At 39.3% G+C, this 23,273-nt stretch overlaps 1 protein-coding gene across 2 annotated transcripts in view; it reads left to right on the top strand.

Annotated features, from left to right (window-relative positions):
• The first annotated feature begins 382 nt into the window (after positions 1 to 382).
• CRACD (capping protein inhibiting regulator of actin dynamics) overlaps positions 383 to 23,273 on the top strand; it is a 59,543-nt gene continuing 36,652 nt past the window's right edge. For both annotated transcript variants that reach the window (XM_085322785.1, XM_085322787.1), the window contains exons 1-2: positions 383 to 446; positions 17,549 to 17,717. In XM_085322785.1, the coding sequence (XP_085178911.1) occupies positions 422 to 446; positions 17,549 to 17,717 (194 nt within the window). In that variant the 5' untranslated portion in view covers positions 383 to 421. The remainder of the gene's footprint in view (positions 447 to 17,548; positions 17,718 to 23,273) is intronic.

The following is a 23,273-nucleotide window of genomic DNA, read 5'->3' as shown; positions in this document are numbered from 1 at the left end:
AGGTAAGGTATTTCGGCTTTGTAGTTGGGAAAGATTGATGAAAAAGTAGCTATAGAAATTAATGTAGCAAATGAATGTCACATGAAAGATCAGTTCAGAAAGTCTTACTGATGCATCTGAAATTGCCTTGACTCTTGCTAGTTAAAACCTTCCTTAGCATTTTTGCTTGGAAACTGCTGTCTCAGAAGGACTTTAAAGTAGGAAGAGTGTTAAATAAAAGCAGTGTGCTGAAATACTCAACTCGATTATTAAGGCTGCTCCTATGAGCTTGTTTTCACATTAAAATATGTCCTTCAGAATTCTCTTAAAAGCAAAAAAAAAAAAAAAAAACCTCTTCTCTTTGGTGATTTTCATGGCTTTTGTTTCTTTCTCAGAGAAGATCAAGTCTGGAGTTTCTCTGACTTCGTCTGAAATTGTAGGGATGATCAATTTGTTTAAGAAACCTTGTAAGTACTTGATTGATTCTGTAGATTATGGAGCACATGATGTCCTGTCATTTGAAAGCTCGTTGTTCATTTTTTGTGGCTTACTCTGGAATACTTTAAGTGGGGAGCTGGCTGAGGGGAGAATGTGCTGTGCTTATTGTTTTCAAGTAGGAGCTGCTGCTAATTAATGTGCTGCTTTCGTCCATTTTTATGGGAGTTGTAATGAAGAGCATGCATGTGAAATGGCGTCAAACCCGAAACAAAGAGGTTATTCTATGTTTTTGCAGGTAATTCCCTGTAACAGCACTGGGACGTATCTACACTACAATGGGAAAATTGACTCCCCTAGTTTATGACTACTTTCAGATACAATGCCTTTCTTTACCTTTTGTGATGGTCCTTTTAACTTACAAAAGTTTAGAATTTATGGATATGAATTTTGAAGTAAATATTAAAGCATGTRTTCATGTGGGATCATCCTGATTATTTTTCAACATTGTCAAAAAGTTTGCTATTTTAAGCTTTTTCTAATTTCTAATTTCAATGGATTTTTCTGTATTAATTGTCACATATTATCATCTTTCAGTGGTACTGATATTAACTTACGTTTGTTTCATTTTTATTTCTTGTATTGGATTGACAGATTATTTGACAAATTCGGTATTCTTTTGAGTTAAATAATGCAAATGGACTCAAGCAGTATTAAATTTGTACCTATATGTAAATACCAAGCATGCTATGAAGCAGTGATGCTGGATTAATGTAGTGTCCTTCTGTTCGCCTTGTTGTTGGTGACGTTTTTGGGGGGTGAGGGAGAAGGGGTTTACAAAGTTGCTTATAATGTACAGGATTTGCTTTCAACTTAAAGCAATGGTTAATATCTTGACATGACAAAAGCTTTATCTGTTTTTCAATTTCACGATTATATGTCTATTTCAATTCGGAAATAAATTGCATCTCTGTTGCCATTAGATTGTATGATGTTCAACATGAGGTTGCAATATTGAAAAGATATCGAGAGAGAAAAAGGCTCTGACTTGATTCACTGTCTGCTGTTTGGAAAAAGACAGCAAATCCCAGTGTAACTGATGGTTGAGTAAAACTTTCTGCCAGGGAAATAAAGGGGAGATGAGGGAATGCAATAAATTCTTTACTTCTCAGCAAGACATTTAATCAGCTCTAATTATGCATTTAAAGGATGCAAGAAGTAAGAAAACTTACTTTGCACTATTGAGGAATTCACGTGGGAAGGAGAGACAGAAGTATTTGAAATACCTGGCTAGCTCTCTGTTGTCATCTGTTAATAATTCACACGTCCCTTTCATTTGTATTTTGTGGAAAGAAACAGAGTAGGCTTGAGATATAAAGAAGCTCTTAACTTCCTTTGTGAGAGAGTAGGAGTACAGCATGTCCATTCAGTACAAAGGAAAGAATTTACTTGTGTGAAGTTTTAAGACTTTTTTAGTTTTCTTTTTGTAGGCGACTTCATCGGTGGAATGGTAAGAAGGAAGCTACATTTCTCTTCTGTGGCTTTTACACTTGTGTTAACTATTATTAGTTATATAATAACTAAGCTACAAATTCCAGAATCTAGGGTCTAGTTTGTAGAAAAATACTTGCTGTAATATTACCATCAGGTATGTAGTACATCACTGTCTTGTCTTATACTGTTTTTTGTGGTTRATTGTTGGATAGTACTACTGTAAAGACTTGAATATCTCTGACAGCTGTGGGGAGAAATTCATATTCAATGCCACATCGGTCCTCTCTGAAAGTCCTGGTTGCTGTTTTAGGAAAGCTGTGTCCACAGTTGTCTTCTACTTTACCAGAGAAAGAAATTACTAAAATATATGTGTTCCTAGTGGGTACCAGATTTTTTTTTTGGATGGTATTTAAAGTAGAAAGATGCAGAAAAACTACAGTCTGGCAGTCTCTTCTAGCTGAGGTGAGCAATGATAATTTTGCATGCATTGCTTGTCTTGTTCACAGAAACGTGCATCTGTGCTTGGGCTTCATTTTATCTCCATTTTCTGTCCCTTTCCTATTCCAGAAAGCTTTTTTTTTCTATTCTATTCTAGGCTTTGGAACTCCCTTCTTGCAAGCAACTTTTTTTCTCAAAATGGTAGAGGTAGCAATTTTGAAAATATTATTCTATTAAAATATTGTTGGTATTGTCTTTCTTAGGATATCATGCTTGCTGCTAGTGGAAATGGGAAACTGAGCTAGGTGGAGTTCCTGTCTGAACCAACCATTTGATGCCTATATTAAATTTTCCCTATTATAGAACAACTTATGCTTCATGAGCTACAATTACTCAGAACCTTTTGCTTTAATATATTCGTGAAACTGTACTTCCTGTAAAATGCTTCATGGAATGATTAGAGAACTCTGCCCAATGTAGTTGGGATACTTCTCATCTCTGGTTCACTGATTTCTTATTAAATAGTGAGATTRAAACCTCATCTCCTTACTACAAAGATGCAGTCTCTTCATGTTTTTCTTCTTCCGTGGCAGGCTACATTTAATTCTTATTCTGGAATGATTTTTTTCTAAATGATGTGTTCCCTTCACACAAACTAGAGCAGAGCACTTACTCATTTCACAATACAGCTTAAGGCAGGGATGACCCCACCGTTCTGTAGGTATGTTTTTCCTATCTGACTATGCAGGTGCTGCAGGATAATAACAGGATGACTCTACACAGGGTGCTTCGGGTATCCTGAAGAACAGGTAGGAACAAACTTTGTCTGTATGATGGTCCAGGAGAGCAGGGCAGAGATGCCCAGCTATTCAGGGCAAGGTCAGGTCATCCAAACTTACTAGCTCTGGCAAAGAGCCCATTTCTGCAGAACAGAGTAGRGTCATGCAAGGCTGCTCAAGAGGCTGTGCCTTGCTCTTCAGCATCCYGAGGGGATTATTGCTGCCTTGCTCTTACCCACTTTGGATCTTGGAACAAAGATTATGATGTTATCAGTTAAAAAACAAAACAAAATAAAAAACTCCCTGCCCCCTTCTACTAGTGCTCCTTCTACCAAGTAAGCCAAATAATGCTGGTGACTTCTCTGCATAACTTACCCACAACTGGTGTCTCTGGAGCTGCTGCTTGGAATTCCAGTCATGCTGTGAGTGAGCCTTGTGTTTCCACTAAGGCTTCAAAGAGCGGCACTGTCCTTGGGAGAGCTCCTTTAGCTGAGGAATCTGAGGACTTTTCTACAGGCAATTTTTGCAGCATAGTGGTTGGAATCACTAACAGTATGAGTAAACAAAATGTGATGTTTCAAGGATGTAACACAGGTTGCCTACTTGTAATTATCGTTCTCAGAGATGTTAGGTCTCACAAATATTTTCACAACCATCATTTATTTCCTCTTCCACAGCCTTGATTTAAATTTCATATTCTTYGGTTGAGAGGCGTTTTGCTTCTTTTATGCAGTGCATGTGGTGCCTATACTAGAATGTGCTGCTATGAGTATTGCCAAGCTAAAACATTCTCCAGCTATAGATGCTTGCATGCAGGTACTAGTTGTGTGAATGTACCCATAGCAAAACACTTCAAAGAAGAAAAATCATAGGGAGATAACCTGTTTCATTTTCTATCCACTGTCCCTATACACTTCATCCTGAATGTTTTATTTAAATAAAATTAAGGAAAGCACTTCCCTATACTCCTGGAAGAACTCGGTAGTATGTTYGTATAGCTTTTAAAAGCTAGTTGATCAATTTTGTTCAACTAGTGAAATCCCATTGCTCTCCTAGCAGTCTTATTTCCATTCTGTTTGGTTAAGAGTTTATCCAGGTTGTCTGCATTGCTTTAGCATTCATCTTGGGCTTCAAGATATAATGTGGGTGATGCCCTTAAAGGACTCTGCTTACCAAAATTGAATACAGATCTCTGAACACTTTTTGCCTGCATGTTTGACTGTGGTTACAGAACTGCCACCTTTTATTTTTTCCTTTGAAGGTTGAAGCAAGTAGCAGCTGTCTTCCTATAAATGAAATTGATTTAGTTCATGTATCATGAATATATAATATTAGGTAGCTTTATGTGTTCTTTTCATTTTTTTTCCAGATTTGTCAGTGAGCTGCAATATACTGTACATGATAAACATCACATTCAGAAATGTTGTGCRGCTTTGCTTATATTCTTTCAGTATTTGTTGGAATGTTAATAAAACAGTGAATCCTGAGGCAATACGWCAGATTATTTGTAGATGGTTAATTTTCAGTTTACAATTTGAATTATTCAAACTCAAAATTTGATTGTGCAAGTCAGCCAGAGAACWGWTATATGTAGTGTTAACTGTGACTAATCAAAGCAGCTGGAATAGCATTTACTCAAAGTAATGCACACAAATTGTGAACAATTCATATCCTGGCCTATATAAGTCATATGTCTATCTTTGGGATTGCAACAGCTGATAAATTTGAAAACAGCTGATAAAGACTGAAAGCTAGGAGAAYTGGAAGTAGGTCTTGTTGTGATAAGGCACAATTGCATCACTGTCTCCCATTTTATTCTGATACTGTGCAGYGATGCATTTTGCAGTTTGACTCCAAATAATTTACAGCAGGAAAAGCAGGAAAAGTAGAAGAAGAAAATGGTGTTTATCTTGAAGTAGAGACATTCTCTTATATCAAAAATGCTGGAGAAATGTTGCTGTCCAATGGCATTACAATGTGGTATTGCCCTGCAGCTGGAGAATATCATTTTTATTTCTTCCACTCTACATGTAAAACTTACTCTTATGAAGTGAAGAGGAGAYAAAAGAATGGGAGAAGCATAAGCTTAACTTTTACACTGTGAAAGTGTAACTACAATTATGTCATTTCATATATCCAAATTCTTTCTTCTGACTGTCTTTGATGGGTGTTGTTGCATAGGTGGCTTCTGGGCATTAGCTCTGCTGTTTGAAGAAATATCAAGACTAGCGCAGCCATGTAGAGCAGCACATGATTTTTCTGAAATGTGGTGGGAAATTTGGTGAGTATGGGGCTCTGATAAAGGCCCCAAAAAGGGCCRTGGAATGGTAGTTATCTTCACTTAAAGCTTATTGCTATAAACATTAATTTTCYGCTTCTGTATATGATGAATAAAATGACTGCCCACAGTGCAAAGCTGCTACTACTGTTGTTTCCATGCTCAGGCTTGACAAATCTTTCAGAATGATAGTGTGGAGAAGACTTCAATATCCAAGAAATGCAGACTGGATTTGCTTTGGGATACTTTGCAATATCTCAGCCTCAAAATGCATTAGAGAGAGGTGTATACCTCTTGAGACTAGTTGGTTGCATAATGGAAGTGGACTATTTTTATACCCTTTTCTTTTCATTTTATTRTCTTTGTTCTTTTACAGCTCTTTAGAATTTATATTCCTGGATGGTGCTTTCCAGAAGTGGAAAAATACTGTATCAGATGCTAAACATTTCTAGTCTAGATGAGTTAGGAATAGATATGAGGCAATTAAAAAGGATAGAACTAGATGAGTACTCGCCTCTTTCCCCCCCCCCCCCTTTCTTCTCATCTGCTCTTTGGAATTTCTTTTACAATGGTTGCCCTTGAGCTTCGAGTTAAGTAAGTGGAGCAGAGGTATTAGGTGAATGTTTTATGCAGTGTGGCAGGAAGGCTATGGTGTCAGTAAAACAGGTAAGGAAGGCAGATGAATACAATTTATTCAGTGTGAACTTCCTCTGAATCTCAGTTTGAACTTCCCTTACCAACCCTTACCTGGGCAGACAGAGCAACAATTTCTGCACCARACTGCTTGCAGAGAACCAAGATATGCTTTAGCACCTTGAAAACAAGTGTTTAGGCCTGAAATCAACTCCCAGTTTGATCCAGCCTGTATAATCAGGCAGTGCAACTAATCAGTGCCAGGACTAGGATTAGAATTTCTGTTGCTTGCTGTTTTACTCTGTAGCTGTTGAAGTAGAGTTCTCTGATCTGCCAAAAGGCACGCTCTAAGTGATATTTTTTGGAATGATGTTGTAACAAGGGATGTTGCAATTGGCTGGTACCCTGGGCTCTCTTGCCTGCTTTACATCCTCAGAGTTGTCATAGACCCATCAGCAGTGGTTGTCTGAGGAGGTCTTGTGTGTTGATGGATATGATGGGAGCRCTACAGGATGACATGGCTGTAAAGTAAAACTAGCCAGCGTTGTTGCTGTATCCATTTGAAGTGGTTGTGAAGGGCAGAGTCATTGATCTTTGAAAGGGGTCTAGGTTCCCCAAATCAGTCTTCTCTAAATAAATTTACTGTTTAACAGAACTGAGAGGAGGTAGAGGGGAAGTGGCCTGATGATGCTATGATCTAACTGCAGTGCTGATATCTGAATGATCTGCTGCTGGAAAGTGGCCCCACTGCTGAGCCCTTCCTGTGACATGCAGGCTCCTCCCTACTTCCATGGAAGCTGGTTCAGCAGCAAACTAGAAGAGGCCAGCTAGGAGTTGGAGACAGTGGCTGCAGGCGTCAGTGGTCTATAGCACTGTAGCTAATAGTGAGAGCGTATACTGCCCAGCATGCAAGGAATTAGCAGTAAGACAGACGCAAGTTGTGCTCCTATCCTTGCAAAGCTGCATGTAAGTTGCATATTTGAAGGCTGATGTCTTATCTTGGAATCTACAACGCATTGATTTCCCTGGACAGTAGTTACGGAAAATCTTGTGCGTTAACTGGACGAGTCCTCTAAAATCTATTTCATTCTGGGACATAATAAATAAATTTCAGTATGGTAGGTGATACTGGAGAGAAAGCACTCTCTCTGTTGTCAGTGAGATTTAATTGGATCCAACATCTATGGCTAAATTTAATGTATTTCACCAGTTTAGTGGTAACCATGATTTGTAGTGACACCACAGTGAAAAACTGTGTGAACAGCATGATTAGCCACAGTGGCAAATTCTGGCCTRGAACTGAATCAAGCTGAAAATAAGAATGGATGGATAATTATAAAGAAGTCTTGAGAGGTAAAGTTTCATTGGATTTTTCTGAGGTTACCTGTCAATAAGTTTTTCAAGTGATGTCCCATTTCTCTATTTTAACTCTGGAAAACRAAGAAAAACCATGAACACCTTCAATTCTTCAGTTGCCTCCAAATAGCAAGAGCTGCACTGAAAATWTACATATTAGATATTAATTTTGGTCTGTGTTCTGACCTTTTCTTTACTAACAAATAACARGGAAATATATTTTATTCTCTATATTTTATTATGTTGTTGACACAATGAAGAACTGAGTCAATTTTAAGCTCCTTTTCTAAAGCACATTTAATATTTAAGAAAGTTGCCAAAACCTTTACCCTGAAACCTGTAGTTCTCTTCCTGTAACACAAAACTTCTTACACAGATCTTGTGTCAATCCATGGCCTAGACTGAAGGCAATGCAGGTACTAGTGGCTCAGGTACGGGTATGGCATAGCAGCTAGCAGTTCCCCGTTTTGTCTTTGCTTCTGCTCTGTGAAAAAGTTGTTTGAACATTGTGTCGCAGCTGGTTCTCTATTTACCCTATAGGGACAGATGATGAAGTGGGAGAGTTGAAGTTTGAAGTACAATAGTAGTGTATTCGCGATAATACCAGTGATTAAATTGACGTTTTCTTGCCATGGTCTGTTTAATTGTTCAAGAACTTTTTACCCAGATTGCTAATAACAGTGTTGGTTTGTTTCCAGGTCAGCTGGAGCTTTTCGCTTTATAGCGTCCATGTCAATTCTAGGATACCAAATTCATCTTTAAGSTGATAGTAGTTTACATTACAAAAATAAGAGGCAGGCTACTCTTGACACTCAAAAGGGAGATCCACTGCAGACTGCAAATTGAGCATGGCTGTGTTGCTGAGGACACAGAGAAACAGGAGTTGTAATCTGTGTTTAAAAAGGGAAGSGTCTCTCTAATTTGCTATAAGGATCTACCTAGCTCTGGAATATTTAGGTATTCCAAGGATCTGTGGCTGAGGATCTTGGTTGTATAGAAAGGAGGGTAAATCCTGCCCCTGAACAGAAGAGCAGAGAAGACTGTTCCAGTGTAGACTGCCCCTGGTGTTATTATGGAGAGGGATAATCAAGGTGTCTAATAATCTAAGGTAATTCGATATGTGTAGTGAAAGCTTCTCCGGTAATGTAAAAGTGATCCTGGATAAATAGGGAAATTGTATGCCAACTGTCCTGAGTCTTAATCTGGCCATGATTAATCCCAATTTATGCCAAGAGAATTTGCTTGTTAGAAACAAATTCCTGGAGAAAGGATTTGGGAAGGGAGAGCATGCAGCAGGAATGCAGAGGAGGAGCAGTGAGAAGAGGAAGGTCTCCTCCTGTTACGGTTCTGCAGTGCTCCAGCAGAAGAGTGAAATCCCTACAAGAGCATGGTGTTTTGATTTTTTGGAGGGTACACAAAGCAAGTTCTGCATCCTCTGTGCCGTTGACTACACTATATGAAATATTACCTCCCATCATGTTTTGATACCTCAGTATGAGGACTGAGTGCCCTGATGCCTTTCAGCCACCTTGTCCAGCAGAATACTGTAGCTGAGGTTTGACTTTTCACTTTTCTGTCTCCCTACCTCTCCTCACTGTCATTTTCACTATGCATATGYTCACTCAGGTCCTTACTTTTATTACCAAGATTGGCCAGGACCTTTCTGAGTGTCATGGTTCATGCAGTTCTTTTCTTAAGAAATAGTTGATCTGCTTTACTTTCTACTCAGCTGTAAACCACAACAGCATGATGTAATTCTGTGAAGTCAGAGCCCATCACAATTAATTCTTCTTGCACATACAGCCTGAGTTCAGATTTCACTTGGCTTCCATGTCACTAAATGTGATGAGCTTTTTGACTCATTGCAAAATTTGTAGATGATTCTAGGATTTCAACCTGTTATATTTGGAGAAGCGAGGTGGATTTACCACCTGCTATTTGTATTTACCTTTATAAAACTGAATGAGGCAATTATAAAAATAATGTTTCCACTGGTACAGTTGGTGATTTGCTTGGGAGAAGGGGGAAAAGGGGGAGACCCCTTTTCTTCCTGACTTTATAACCTTTGGAATTGTGAATGACAACACACAGGCGTATAATAATCAGTTTTTATTTTCTTTTCTGCCTGGCTAAAGTTACATATAGAACTATGCTTGAACTTTTTTAAAAAACTTATTTCTGCTTCATATATAGTGTAATTTTACTTGTGGTCCATTAAATTGTTCTAAAAAGCTATAGCTCAATATCAGCAATTCCTTATGACTGGGACTAAGTAGGTCCACAAAATGAAAATTAGACTCTTAACTTCATCAGACCTATTTAAAAATATTTTGTCAATTCATGTGTGTTACAAGATAGAATTCTTTATAGGTTTGTCATGGTAAAAGTACACTAAACTGGAACTATGTAAAAATGAAAAAGTCACTTGAAGCCTTTCTTGGACACTTGTCAGTCACAATGAATCAATAAACATTTCTATCTGCTGTTATTCTTCATTGATTACTTCTTGTTGTTCTGTGTAGTGAAACTACTTTGAAAGTGCTCCATAAATTGCTACTTCTAGTGCTTCCAGCTGTTATGTTACAGTCTTACAGGTTGCAGTTTGGGTTAGGCAATGAAAGCAGAAAATACTGTTTCTAATTTTTCACTGTGAAGAGAAACTAACTAATAAGATTCCCTTTATCTAACATTCATAAAAGAACATTTGTTCTGTGTCAAAATGCCTCAGCAATGTATTAGTTTGATCTTTAATGCATCTCCTTATAAAAGTCTCAGTCTAAAATATATGTGAAGTACCTGCCTGCTTTCATCCATGATTTATTAGCTAAGTCTTTTCTCAGACCGTTGGATCTCCAGTCCCCTGGCCATCCTAGTCCTCTCTGCCTCGGGTCCAAATACCTTCTAACAGGATGACATTTACCTTTCTTTGTAGCTGAACTGTGATGCTGCTTTGTAATTATCTTATGATCAGCTAATGTGGCCAGGTCTGTTGTCTTTCCCGTKTCTAACTGATCAGTGTGAAGCTGATAGGAGAATGCCTCAGCAGTGTACACTATCAGTTCATAACACTTCCTATTTCCTCTCATTTCTGTTATCCTAGTTTTCAAGTCATCCAGTTTTTCTGGCATGACTTTCTGATTCTGCTTTATGTTAGGAATACCTGTCAATTTTGTCTTATCACTATATATAAGTAGCATGTTTCTATTTGTACCTTTTTCACTGAATACTTTTGGTTTAGGAATTTCCTGCTCTGTCCGTAAGAATTAACATTTTCCATGGTAAGCCAATAATTTTTGTGAAAACAAATGTTCCTTCTCTCGCCAGTGGAAAAAAATGGGATCTGATTAAAAAAAAAAAAAAAAAAAAAGATTTAAAAAGGGTCATGTATGAATTTTTTCATAGATTATAATAATAAAAAAAAAAGTTTTAACAAGGGTCATGTAGGACTTGTTTCAGGGACCACAGATACAGATAAAAAGGCTTCATGTAGCATAATCTACAAGAGTGATCTTAGTAATCTTAGTGATCCTCATTTATCAGCAGTTTGTACTAACCTTGAAGAGGTATAAATAACTGCCAAAAGCCAAGGACAGGTAGCAGGGAGGTATTTGGCCAATTAGGATTGTATTCTGGGCTTTGGAGTGCTCTGCAGTGAGGCCTCAAGCAAGTCACTTCACCTTTGGGAGCCTCTGTTTATCCTTCTGTTTGCAACTTGTCTGGTCAGTTAAATTTTAACTACTTTCAAGCAAGAATAGTCTCATATATGAAATGAATATATGGAGGGAATCCAGCATTCTACAGCATTTTTGCACTGAGAAGGGAATAAGCCAAAATCTCTTTACTACATTGGCCTGTTTAATTCAGATAAAACCCRGTGTACCAAATGGGTCTGGCATACTTAATTCCAGTTGATAAGTCTTGCCCTAGTAAAATAAAATTCTCTCCCTTCTGTTACATAATAGATGAATGTTTTTATTGGTGAATCAAAAGCTATTGCAGTCTCATCCTTTCTAAAAGTCTTACCTGCATCTCCAAGAGCCCAAAGTTGTTCTAAGCAGCTTCTGTTGTATTCTGTGTTCTGCAATGCTGTCATTACAGACCAGCACCTCAGTAATGTCTATTGCATTTACTTAACCCTTTTGCAAAGGTCCTTACATGTATGAAGACTACTAGCTACTGTCATTGTGCTCAAGACACATGCCCCCAGTTGTTTTAAATCTTCTAACTGCTCACTATGTAACTTGCACTTGCGATTTCTTCCACAGAGCTGGGGAAGAAGGAAAGTCCTTGGCTGCAGTAAGAAGGTTTGCTACYAAAGTTTGCATTGACTTCTTCCCAATCTCTTCTCTGCCAAGAGTCCGTGCTATCCCCAACCTATCCCTGTGTATTCCCAAACTGTCCTGCTAGGTTTAGCTGTGTTCTTCAGAGCTTTCTTGGTTAGGAAAGAGCAGTGGCTTCCTGGGCCCAAAGGTGATGGTGTGATAGATGAGGGAGGTAGGATGCTAGTATCCAAAAGAAGTGGAGGATGAGGAATGTGAGACTTCCTGACCTCTAGGACTGTTTATTGTGTTTCTTAATAAAAAATAATAGGTATAGAAATATAAAGACTCTGGAAAAGATTTAATTTACAGATTACATGCACTCAAAGAAGGAGGGAGGTGTGACTCTTGCCATGAGAATGAGACTCATGAAAATGAGAGTGAAGAAGTGGAATAGTGTTTACTTGGCTGTAGTTCTATTTAATGTCAGTGGGGACTTCCAACACTGCTCTTTACTCCTCTTCTCCATTCGTATCTCTTCAGTACCCTTAAAGATAACTATGGCAGTCCTCATGCAGTGGAGATTAACTCCTTTTCCCTTGAAGTAAGATAAGAACCAAACAAGTTTTATTTCTTCTATTACTTCCTTGTTCTATAAACAGAACTGTTTAAATAACTTCTTGATCTATAGGACAAAATCTTTTATGTGGTGTTTGGACTTTAACAGGATTTATTATGCTAATTCATGTATTTTTCCTAACAGCTGACTGTCTCAGCTACATATGGTTTGTTTGGAAACCACAGTCTCTGAGAGGGAAAAAATCACAAAATGTGCCGTTTCTGGAAATGTTCTTGGCTCTGCAGGCTCTTTTCATTTCCAAGGGAAAACAGATGTTTCTGGAAAGTAAGATTGGTTCTTACTTTGTTATGGATACTTTAGGTAGTCTTACTAGTTTATATCAGGTAATCCAAGAATACCTCATCTTCTCAGTGGGGCAAGGTTTGCAAGAGATAGTATCTCTTATAAGATCACTTGATACTCTTGGAAAAACAGACAAACATTGGCCTGCTCCTTTTCCTTAGCCTTGCCTACGTGTTTCATGAGACTTTTGTGGCTACATAAATTTATTGTCTTTGATAGCTCCCAATCTTGTTTTCATTTAATGTTTTTTAGTTACAGAGATGAAATCACATCTCTGATTATATGATCTCATCTAATCTCTTTCAACATGGAACTGTTGCCTACTGTCCACTTCAAGAGTGTTTACAGCTGTCTAGAGCTAAATTTCTCACACAACTGGGACTTGAACTCGTTCGTACGAAGTTATGTTACTGAATCTTAATGTTAATCTTTCTCATGTCAATCTTTATTCCCTTTGTACTAGTTTAAATGTTTCYACTTACTCCTTGGTATTTGTACCTGCTTTTTATATAGAAACTGTTTTCACCTATCTTAGCCCCAGCCTTCCTTTAGCTATATAGGAAAGAGAGGGCAGTGAACTGAAGGAAGTTCATGAGAGAAGAAATGGGCCAGAGACTAACATTCAATACGAGTTTTGATGAAGCACAAAAGGTACAGGAGCTCCTATCTATTTTAAAACAAAGGAACATGGTTAAACAGAGCAGACTCTGCCCTCCCCCTTATTTGTTTCTAAACAACTTSTTTCCCTTATTCATTTCCCTTTCCTGGAGGGATGGAGGCACTTTTCTGGGGAACCCTGCTCCTGTATCTGAACACAGATGCATCAGCAATAATGAGCAGCTCCAGGGACATACAAGAGTGAATGTATGAAGACATGAAGTGGGAAAACTGGGTGCTTCAGGTTTGCATGTGGAAGCTTTGGAGATCTGTGCTCTTTGAGGGCAAACTCTGTGTGTGAGATTGCAGATACTGAGAATATACATCTGAGCAGCCTTTTCCTGCTGTAAAGATATGATTAGAAATGTCACTGAGATTTACCTCTTTACAGTTTTTTTCAGTTTGCTTTTTCATCTCAGCTGCTCATGCTGTGCTCTGCCTGCAGCCCAGTATTCCARGTGCCCTTTGGCCTGCCATGTAATACATAATTCTATGCTCATATGAATTTTCTTTCTTTAAATTCTTCAYAGTATTCATATCCAACTTAATTCATATCCTTATTGATCAGGCCTGTAACACCTTATTTTATAATCACTAAATTCACCAACAGGGAACACAGTTATTTCAAGGACAATTGTTCAACAATATCTTGTACTACAGAAAGGTATTACAGGCAGTCCAAAGGCTGTGTCTGATTTATGGGCAGCAAAGCCCATTGCACCTGCCTTCATCTGTATTGGACAGAAACAAACCCAAGGAAGTAGCACAAGAGGAACTGTTGTTCATGTTGGTCTCCTCTCTGTCGTAAGAGCGTAGTGACCACGTGCTGCCTTCGTGATGCCAGTGCACTCCACTTCAGATACCTTTGCGTTAGGCTTTTTTCACATCTTTACACAGCTGACAAATTATATGACAGGTTAAAGATTAGGATAATCTGCTCAGCTACTCTTCTGGCATAAGATGAGAAGGGAGCATGYACCATATGTGCTGTGTTGTTCTAGCTAGCATATCCAACTTTGTTTATCTGTCGCCTTCACACCTCATAGTTTTCTGTGATTCAGGGCTGATTTACTGTTTTGCTGTTAACTATTTAACAGTGGTTTGAACAAGAGAGGCTTGTAAACCAGAACGAGAAAAAGGTTTAATTGCTAATTTTCCATGTTCTCCTGGGGTATATTTCAGCTCGAGTGATTAAGTAGAGAAGGAAATGGCTCATGTAAGTCGACTTGTTTCCTGGCTAATTCTGCAATTGTCTTTTACACAAGTTAGTGGCATCGGGTGCCCCCAACTTCAGCCTTCCCTGTCCTATTTGGTAGACTATGTGCAATATAAGCCAAGACAAGGGGGATGAATCATATTTGAGCTCTAGCACCAGAGACTTGAAAGGCTTTTGAACAGGGTGTTATCTGTTGCATGGCCAATGTTTTGATTCCTTGTTGCAGCCTTTTACTATTMTAGGAAGCATTTTGCCCTATAGGTTGTATTATCCCGTATCTTCCTCTGCAAAATCTCATGAAAAATTTATGTAGATAGACCTTACCTTAGTGGCTGGACATTCCCTCACTGAAAACTTGGGTTTGACTGCACCTTATGTTTGTGCCAGCAGGATCAGGAACAGTGTGCACAGTCTGTCCGATCATTTTTAAAATGAATCATGAAGCCTGATTTCAAGAATTCAAACTAACAAATGYGACAAGTGTGATGACAGGATATGGAGTGGGGAGCAGCTACAGGACATATTCAATCACATAGAGAAAACAAGATCTTGGCTGAAGATAACCATGCTCAATTTTACCCATTTCAACCTGAAAGCTGTGTTGATCTCTGTTTTATTTGTTCAAAACCTGGATTCCAAGTTGGTGATTCAATATAGTACGTTTGGAGTTGATAAGCCAAGACATCCTGAGGCCAGATAGAGATATCTGAGCCCAGATATATCTATAGGCCTCTAGGAGAAGAGGAAACAATGGCAAATTGGATGAATGACAATGGAACCTTTTTTAAAAAAATGCTTCAGTTGAATTGATTTATGCCATAAATTGTATTACCCAGGAGAAATAATATGGCACATAATCTTTCCTTTCAAAACAGGCTGAGGAAGCAAGAAATGTTGAAACTATGGAAAAGGAGCTCTTTTACCCAGCCTTCTCTCTGGTATTCAGGCTTTCTCTCCTGTCTGCACTGCCACTTAATAAATTAGTTTTTCTAGATGGTCTCTCAAGTGCTTGAAAAGTTGGGGCAGCTGTGAGCTGCAGCAATAATCTCTCTCTTCGCACGTCTGCCTGCCTGTCTGTCAGTGGCTTCATATCAAGATATATTTCTCAAAAAYTATGACTTGAGCAGTAAGTATTGGCATGGCTGGAGATGTTGTGAGTAGGTCAGCAGTTTGGAAAATGGAACTGGGAGACAGGGGGAAGTAAACTTACAGCTCCCTGTTTCTTCTACAGCATTGTCATACAGATAAAATTGTGCTACTTCAGGGGTGCTTTTTTCCCTGACATGTTCATTGTGAGTCAAGGATTTTGGATCAGAAAATTCTAATGCCAGGGATTAAACTTGGGGTTCATAATTCAGCAATTCCACTTGTTGYCTTTATGCTGCTGCTGGGATGCATTGTAGTCTTAATGAAGTTGCACAGATCCTATGTGTCTTGACTGCCCAACAGGAAGAAAGATACCTATGCAAATTTCTTTGAGATTTGTAGAGGAAAGGAAGTGTTAGTATCTACTGTGTCTTTTTAGTCTAGGTTTTCCACTTCATCCATAATCTGGTACAGACATAATCAGATTCACAAGGAGTCTGTTACTGCTTTCTTGTTTTTTGTAGAAGTTTTGGCTTTGAGAAGCCACTCCTGGGCTCAGCTCGGGCTAGCTGGCACCCTGATAGTTTGGAAACCACTTGTCCTTGGGAATAGCCAGATCTCAAGCTGCTTGGGCACGTTCTCTCTCTTTCTCTCTAGCTCTCTAATACCCTAATTATGCCTCTAGCGACTATAAAGGGATGTCAGCTGGATGTGGCCTTGCAGATGCAGGTGTAGCAGAGTGGAGCGTACAGTTTGACGAGGTGTTGCAGAGTACTATTGTACACAACTGTTGTTGTGTCAGGTGTTTCTACTCGAGCCTCRTGTACTTTGCAGCCACACTGCTGCTTTTTGCTCTGCAGCAGCTCACTGAGAAGAGTRTAGTGAGCTAAGGGCTCACTAAGGTGTATGCACACAGCCAGGGAGAAAAAGGCATGCAAGGATTTAACTAGCTTATGAAAATATTTGTCACTAACACAGTATGCTTCTCAAACTGGATTATGATAGGAGGCTATGAGTTTAAAAAAAAATGGCCTGTTTGAAGTAAATCTCATGCAAAATTAATTAGAGACAGAAAAGAAATAAAGCTGTTTGACAGCTGGGATGAGTTAGAAATTCTTTGGTGCATTCTAGCCCATGGAAATTAATCTCTTCTTGGCTGTGGTTAACAATAAACTATTGGTGCTTCTTCTGAATACGTGCTGTGGAGAAAAATAATTTGAATCTGCATTTCTTTTCTTCAGTCTTTGGTGAGAAGCATTGTTTTTTTTTTTTTCTTCTGGTTAACTTTTTTATTCCTTGTTCCTGTCTCTGTGTCAGTTTTGTCTTATCACTGTGTTTTTTGGTTAAGCTTTTAAAACTTAAATACCTCAGGGAAGAAATGCTAGGTCAAATTTTGCCCTCAGTTACTTAAGAGGAAAAAAAAAGAGTCATTTTACTGATTTGCTGATGTAAACCTCGATATTTATTGAAGTAACACACCAGCAAATAAACAGAACTTTTTCCTATTCTCTCCGTTCATTTGCAAATTGACTAGTCATCTTATGAGGCTACATAAGTGAAATATAACAGGTTATTTTCAATTTCTTTGGTTCAGGGCAGAGGATGCAGCGCCTGCTGCTGTGGGGGGATCAAAGCAGCGCTCGTCTTTGAGCGAAAAGGACAAAACAAAAGCACGGCGTGAAGCCGAAACATGAACCTTCTTGTCTCCCTGYCACATTGTGGCTCTGGAAAATTACCCTTTTTCCTTATCCACCCGTTGAGCCGCAGTGACACAGCCGCACGAACCGTTAAACCCGAGAGCAGACGCTTTAGCGCTCTTGCTGCCGCTCTGCTGCCAGCGCGCTCCGAGCGAGCGGCAGCCCCGCGTTTCCGCTGCGAGCGCCAGGCGGCTTCGGGCCGCTGATTTGCTCTTTGACCCCGTTCTCCCGTCGAACGTGGGAGCGCGGCGTGCGCTCGCGAGCCGCCCCGAGGCGCCGCGTCCCTCAGCCCTGCCCGTGTTTGTCTTGTCGTCTGCAGACAAGAAAAAAGCAGGCAAATTCCAGCCTTTCAAGAAGTTTTTTGGGAAAAGGAAGAAAAGAGAGGCAGCATCGGACTGCGAGGAAGCCAGGCTGAAGCCAAGCCACTCCTTTGGGAATGTCTGCAACGGCGCCTCCTCGTCAGATGAAGAAGCGAACGGTGGTGTGAGGTAAGGGTGCGCGTGCCTGCCCTCCGCACGCCCCGCTCGGACCCGGCCGCTGCCGCCGGCGTTGGTCCTGCTTTTCAGGATGCTTGTGCTGCACTAAGTGGTTGCGAGTTGTGCACTGTTATTAGAAAGTCGAGGTGCTTTCTAAAGCCTCGGGCACTTTCTGGATGTGACACCCGCTGCTGTACAACCTGAGGTCTAGCTTCTCGCATGCGTTATCGGTTCCCTGTGCCTATAAAAAAAAGAAATCCCAGGGTTAAGCAGGAATGAATTTGAATCCGGTTTTCTGATTTAACTCCACAATGTATATCTGATAGCATCCTTATTTTTAAAATTGGGAAAAGGAAAACTTGATCTGACTGCTGCAGATRCTCTGTTAGATACCTCTCCCTGCGTGGTTGTATCTCTGGGTGAGGTGCATGGTGGTGTCTCTGGGTCAGGACTGAAACGTTCTGTTTCAATCTCTCCTGTGTATTTTTTGCATTGCAATTAGGGTCAGCAAACACAAAGGTTTTGCTGTGATCCTGTCTGAATGTAGAGTAGAAGCAGAAAGAGAAGGGAGAAGGGCCACTGGTAACCAGATCATGTTCCAGTGACAAGGGTGCTTCTGTGCTAGTGGTAGCAGAGAAGGTGACTGAATAAACATATGCACACTCATCTTTACAAAATACCACAGACAGTGAGGTAGAGCAGTGTCTTCAGCATTAAAATTGCAAAGAGAAGATAGAAGGGGAGCAGGAGAATGTACTGCCGAAATGATAKGAGGAAAGAGATTAATAAAACACAGCGAATAAGCTGCACAGAGTTAACTAACTATAAAACACTAATTAGGGGCAGAAATGGGAGGCAACAGAGGCAACAGGCACAAACTGAAACAAGGGAAGTTCCATCTGCATGTRAGGAAAAACTTCTTTACTGTGAGGGTGACTGAGCACTGGAACARTTTGCCCTGAGAGGTTGTGGAGTCTCCTTTCTTGGAGATACTCAAAAGCTGTCAGGACCTGAGCCTGTCTAACATGCTCCCGTGACCCTGCTTGAGCAGAGGAGTTGGTCTAGATGATCTCCAGAGGTCCCTTCCAACCTCAACCATTCTGTGATTCTGTGATCTCTTTTTATACTTCTTGATGTTTTGTTGCGTTCTGTAATATTCTGTAAATTAATGGTTTCCCCTTTGGTTTCTGCAGTACAAACTTGTATGCCTTTTTTTGCATTTTCCAACTTTTCAGAAAATCAGGACTAGGTGTACCTTTGTTGTAGGTCAGTCATGACTGACTGCTTATATGTTGCATCACCTGTACACATGGCACCCAGCGATCATAGGAATTTGCACAAGTGCCCTTTGTCCCCACAGCAAACTGGAGAACAGTAGCAAAACAGAGGGCATCGTGTCGTTATTGGGGCTCTCCCATTCAGGATCACTGAAAATTCAGCGCTAGGGCCAGAAAAATAGTGATGTGGTAACTTACCTCATTCCGCAACAGTGTAACAAAATTACAGGTGTCAGACCATTTTACGACTGTTAAATACTTGTATTTTTAGACATAAGAAATTTCTTTTTCTCATTAATAAATGTATTACGTGTAAGTCTCTAGGAGAATAAACCAGATTGCACAATTTAAATCATAGAGGATTAGCAAACAAGAATGGTCCCAAGCTGCATCTCAAGTGGAACATTTCCTTCTGCCTGTGTGATTCATGAGAGATGCTTTTGATTTAGCCTGCTAGAAGTATTCTTTCAGGAAAAACTCTGTTTTCCCTGTCAGACTTCATGGTACAAATGTGAGTGGGATTTGACAATAATTTTTGGTTTGTTGGTTGCATTTGCTATGCTATCCATTTTATAACGTGCTTAGAACATAGAAGATGTTCAGTGCAGGTTATTAGATGGCTTTGGGGATCTTAGCATTGCCATCTGTTTCTCTGCTGTTTTCAACAGAGCAGCTTTCATTCTATTATATTTTTTTTGCCCTTAGCATCATTTCAGCCTCATGTTAGTGTGTTACCTGCAGAGATTAGCTATCTTAAGTTATAAAGTTCTGTGCAAGCTGTCTACCAGCAAATAAATTATCATACCTTCCATTATTCATATAAAATGGACCAGAACAAATATAAGTAACCAGTAGTATATGTATATAACTAAAATCCTGTGTTGTTTTATAAAATTCTCTGCATCAAAGACTTAAGGATGTACAAAATTCATATATTTTAAAAAGTTTAATCAAAGTTCTAATTTTACTTTACTAATTTTATTCCCAAAAGAGTTTAGGAATGGTTTCATTAGCTTTGTGAAGCTGTTTCTTCATTAAATGCAAAATGCATTCTTTTTTTCAGATGTTTCATATGAGCTTTTTTATTCTGGGGGAGCAGTTGTTATTTTATGAAGAAATTAAAGACAGAAGCTGCTTCAGGAAAGCAGAGACAAGGAAAGAAATAAATATAGGCTAAATAGCACTTGCATTACTTCCAAGAATTAAGCTAGAATTTCACTGTGTACTATATTGGCTTACAAGCCTGCTCAAGGCGAACCCTGGGATCTCTAATGTGAACTGTACTGGGTGATACAGACATCCCAAGAGCAATTTAGGTAATATGTGTACACTGTCAACTTCAGTAGCTGAGTTGGCTCGGAGACCTGCCTGCCCATCCTTTCTTATAGCTGCTTATCAGATGCAACTGACTTGCTTGGTATCCTGACATGTGCACAACTCAACCTATACATTCATCCATCTCATTTTGCAGTTCCCAAGTGGGAGCTTTGCTACTACAGCTTGTTTCGCCCTTCCTTGTGAGGGACTGGAATTCTTTTTCCTGCTTTTATATTGCCTTTCTCAAGTTTACAAAGTTAAAACTGTATTAATTAACTTTCTATCCTGACCGTAGGAATGGGGAGGTAGAAGTGCTTACTACAAGACAAGTTAAATTGCATTTGTGAAGCTTAGTAAAGTCTCTAGAAGCTTCTGTTCTGAGAGTATGATTTGGCACTTCATAGCATTTTTGTTTGTTTTATTATTTGTCACAGTCGACACTAAGCAAGCATTGTAAGGAAACGCCTGAAAGGGCCCCTGTAGGTGCCCTACAAAAAAATTTGTCTTTCTCAGTTGACGTGCAGAGGCAGCCAAGGAATTGCGTTTTGCTTACAGAGGGTAAGGCAGAGAACCTTTACTTCAACTCTGAGTGCAATATGAAGACCCTGCAGTTGCTTTCAAAGGAACCAGAAGTAGACCTGTGCCTGTCAGGTCTTTAAAGCTCAAGTGTGACAACATTGATTTCTTTCCTCCACGCCAGGAAAYGCCTCTGAGTAAACTCGAGTCTCTCAAATGTATGTTTTCCATGAAATGGGACMCCTTTATTTGTAAGCTCACAACAAGTTCTGAATAATCTACATAGAACTGTTGTTCTCAGGTCTCCTTCCTGAAGTCCTCTTCCTCAGGGAGAAGTCACCTAAAGATCTTATTTCTCTGTATGTGCTGAGGAAGACTGCCTGTGAAGATGAAAGTGTGTGAGATTTCTGTTCTCGTAAACAAAATTTGCCTAGTGTTTGCTAAACTTTTTTAAGCATGAAGTGATACTGGGATCGGATTGCAAAGTCACCCAGCTCTTGCTCTAATAGAAGTATGTAAAACTGTGCAGCAAGTAACTCATCCTAATGAATTCAGCTTCTTTTCTTCTTGTGGGGACTGCATGTGTAAGCAGACTGATTTCACTGAATGTATTAATTCTTTGAAAATGTCTCATTTTGGCAAGCAAACTTGGTATTTGCTCTTCAAACTGTGAATTCTTGTTGCACTTGTTCAGGTAATTCAGAGAGATTATATAATTGCATTGTTTTACTTTTGTGATTGTGGAAGCCAAAAACATTCCCATGCAAATATAAAGTGTGTTTTCTGACAATTTTACAAATAGAACTTCAAAATTATCTTTTCTTGACAATTGTCCTGATCTCTTGCCAGGAAATTTCAATTGTAGAAATGTAAACTGGAGAGTTGCAGAGCTGAAGGAAAATCTTTTACTACCTTTTGTAATATTTGCCCAATGTCTACGCTTGAAGGCATCTTCATGTGGATTCAAGGTTTAAGGCAAATATTTTGCACGGTTCTCATCACTAGACTATATAGATAAGCAAAGTAAGCAGTAAACAGTTTATGGACTGAAGCTGGGTCAGAGAATGTGCTGTGTTCCCAAGCTGCTTCAGGACTTTTATTGCCTATGACTGGAAGTGTGCAGGATGGAGACCTTGAGCTGGTGAACTGAGACACAGTGTCAAAGGTGCAGTGCAAGTTAGATCACAACCTTTATATAGAGTTGCAAGTGGTGTGAGTGGCAGGTCTCCTGATTGTAAGAGAAGTTTCCTGAATTTCTCCTGAATGTCCAGCCTGCCAGCATTAAAAGCGAATCTTTCAATTTGAGAAGAGCAGAAGTATTGAAGAGCCTTTTATCTAGTAATTTGCTAAAGGTAATTTTTGTGAGAAGTTTTGTGGGTTATTTCACTGGTCTCCTGCACTTGAGTCCAAACACTACAGACTGTTTCAAGGTGAAAAGAAGCTTGTGGTTTCATCACAGTTGTCAGTTTTTTACGATACAACTCATCAAATTTGTTTTTTCTCTGCTTAAGAGATGTTAAGGACAGTGGTGGAAAGAATGTTGGTGATGCATGAACAGAGAGCTTCCATGGGATGGGGCACCTAGGTACCACCAAATTTGATGGTAGATACTTAGCCACTACTGGCCTCCTTTTTTTTATTATTTTTAGAAGGGGGAAAATATACTCCAGGCATCATCAGTCCATTATATTGTGGTATCTGCAATAAGTTCTGGATAGCCATTATTACTTTCTTCAGAGGTATTTTACTTGTAAAGCATGGATGTAAATTTTGAGTTAGTTTTGAATTTTGTGCCCAAATGGACACAAACACAAATTGTCAGGCAGAGAAAGGATAGGAAGCTAAATCATGATCTCTTTAATGGCTTGAAATTTCAGAAATAGACATACAGAAAGTGAAAACTAATGATAAATAATAGAGGGATGTTAATGATAACAAAGAGTTGATCTGCAAATCCTTTACTGATAGAACAAGGACCAAGCAAAGAGTAGGTCTGCTCTAAGCAAAGAAAGTATGTTGGCAACAAGTGATGCGAAGGAAGCCACAGTGTTCCAGTCCTTTTTAATCTTTCATCGTCACTACAAAAAGAAAGAAAGAAAAAAAGTGTTACTTTCAACATCCTGTCTGTTTTTAGCCTGTGTGAACTTTGTTACTATGCATGCAGTTTATATTGAAATTGTGTGTAGTTGCATAGTGAGAATGTCATACCTTTGAGAGAATATGTGAGCCAAATAACAGGCTGGTTATGTTGGGATGGTGCAGAGTGGGACCTGTATTCCTATGCTCGTTGTCACAGAAGTTAGAGATAGGAGAGACTTGTTCAGTGCTCCAGACTCTAGAAYATCAATTGTCCTTCCTGTGATTGTTCTCCACTGAGCATTTACATTGGAAAATGAAATTATTTATCTGACTTTGTAAACAATGTATTCCACTTGGGGATTTTCATAGATATTTGTGG

This window comes from Rhea americana, unplaced genomic scaffold (assembly GCF_003343005.1).
Source record: "Rhea americana isolate MKP2758 unplaced genomic scaffold, rheAme1 scaffold_8, whole genome shotgun sequence".
In the NCBI taxonomy this organism is placed as follows: Eukaryota; Metazoa; Chordata; class Aves; order Rheiformes; family Rheidae; genus Rhea; species Rhea americana.
The sequence above is the reverse complement of the archived record's forward strand: the minus strand, read 5'-3'. Positions and strand labels throughout refer to the sequence as shown.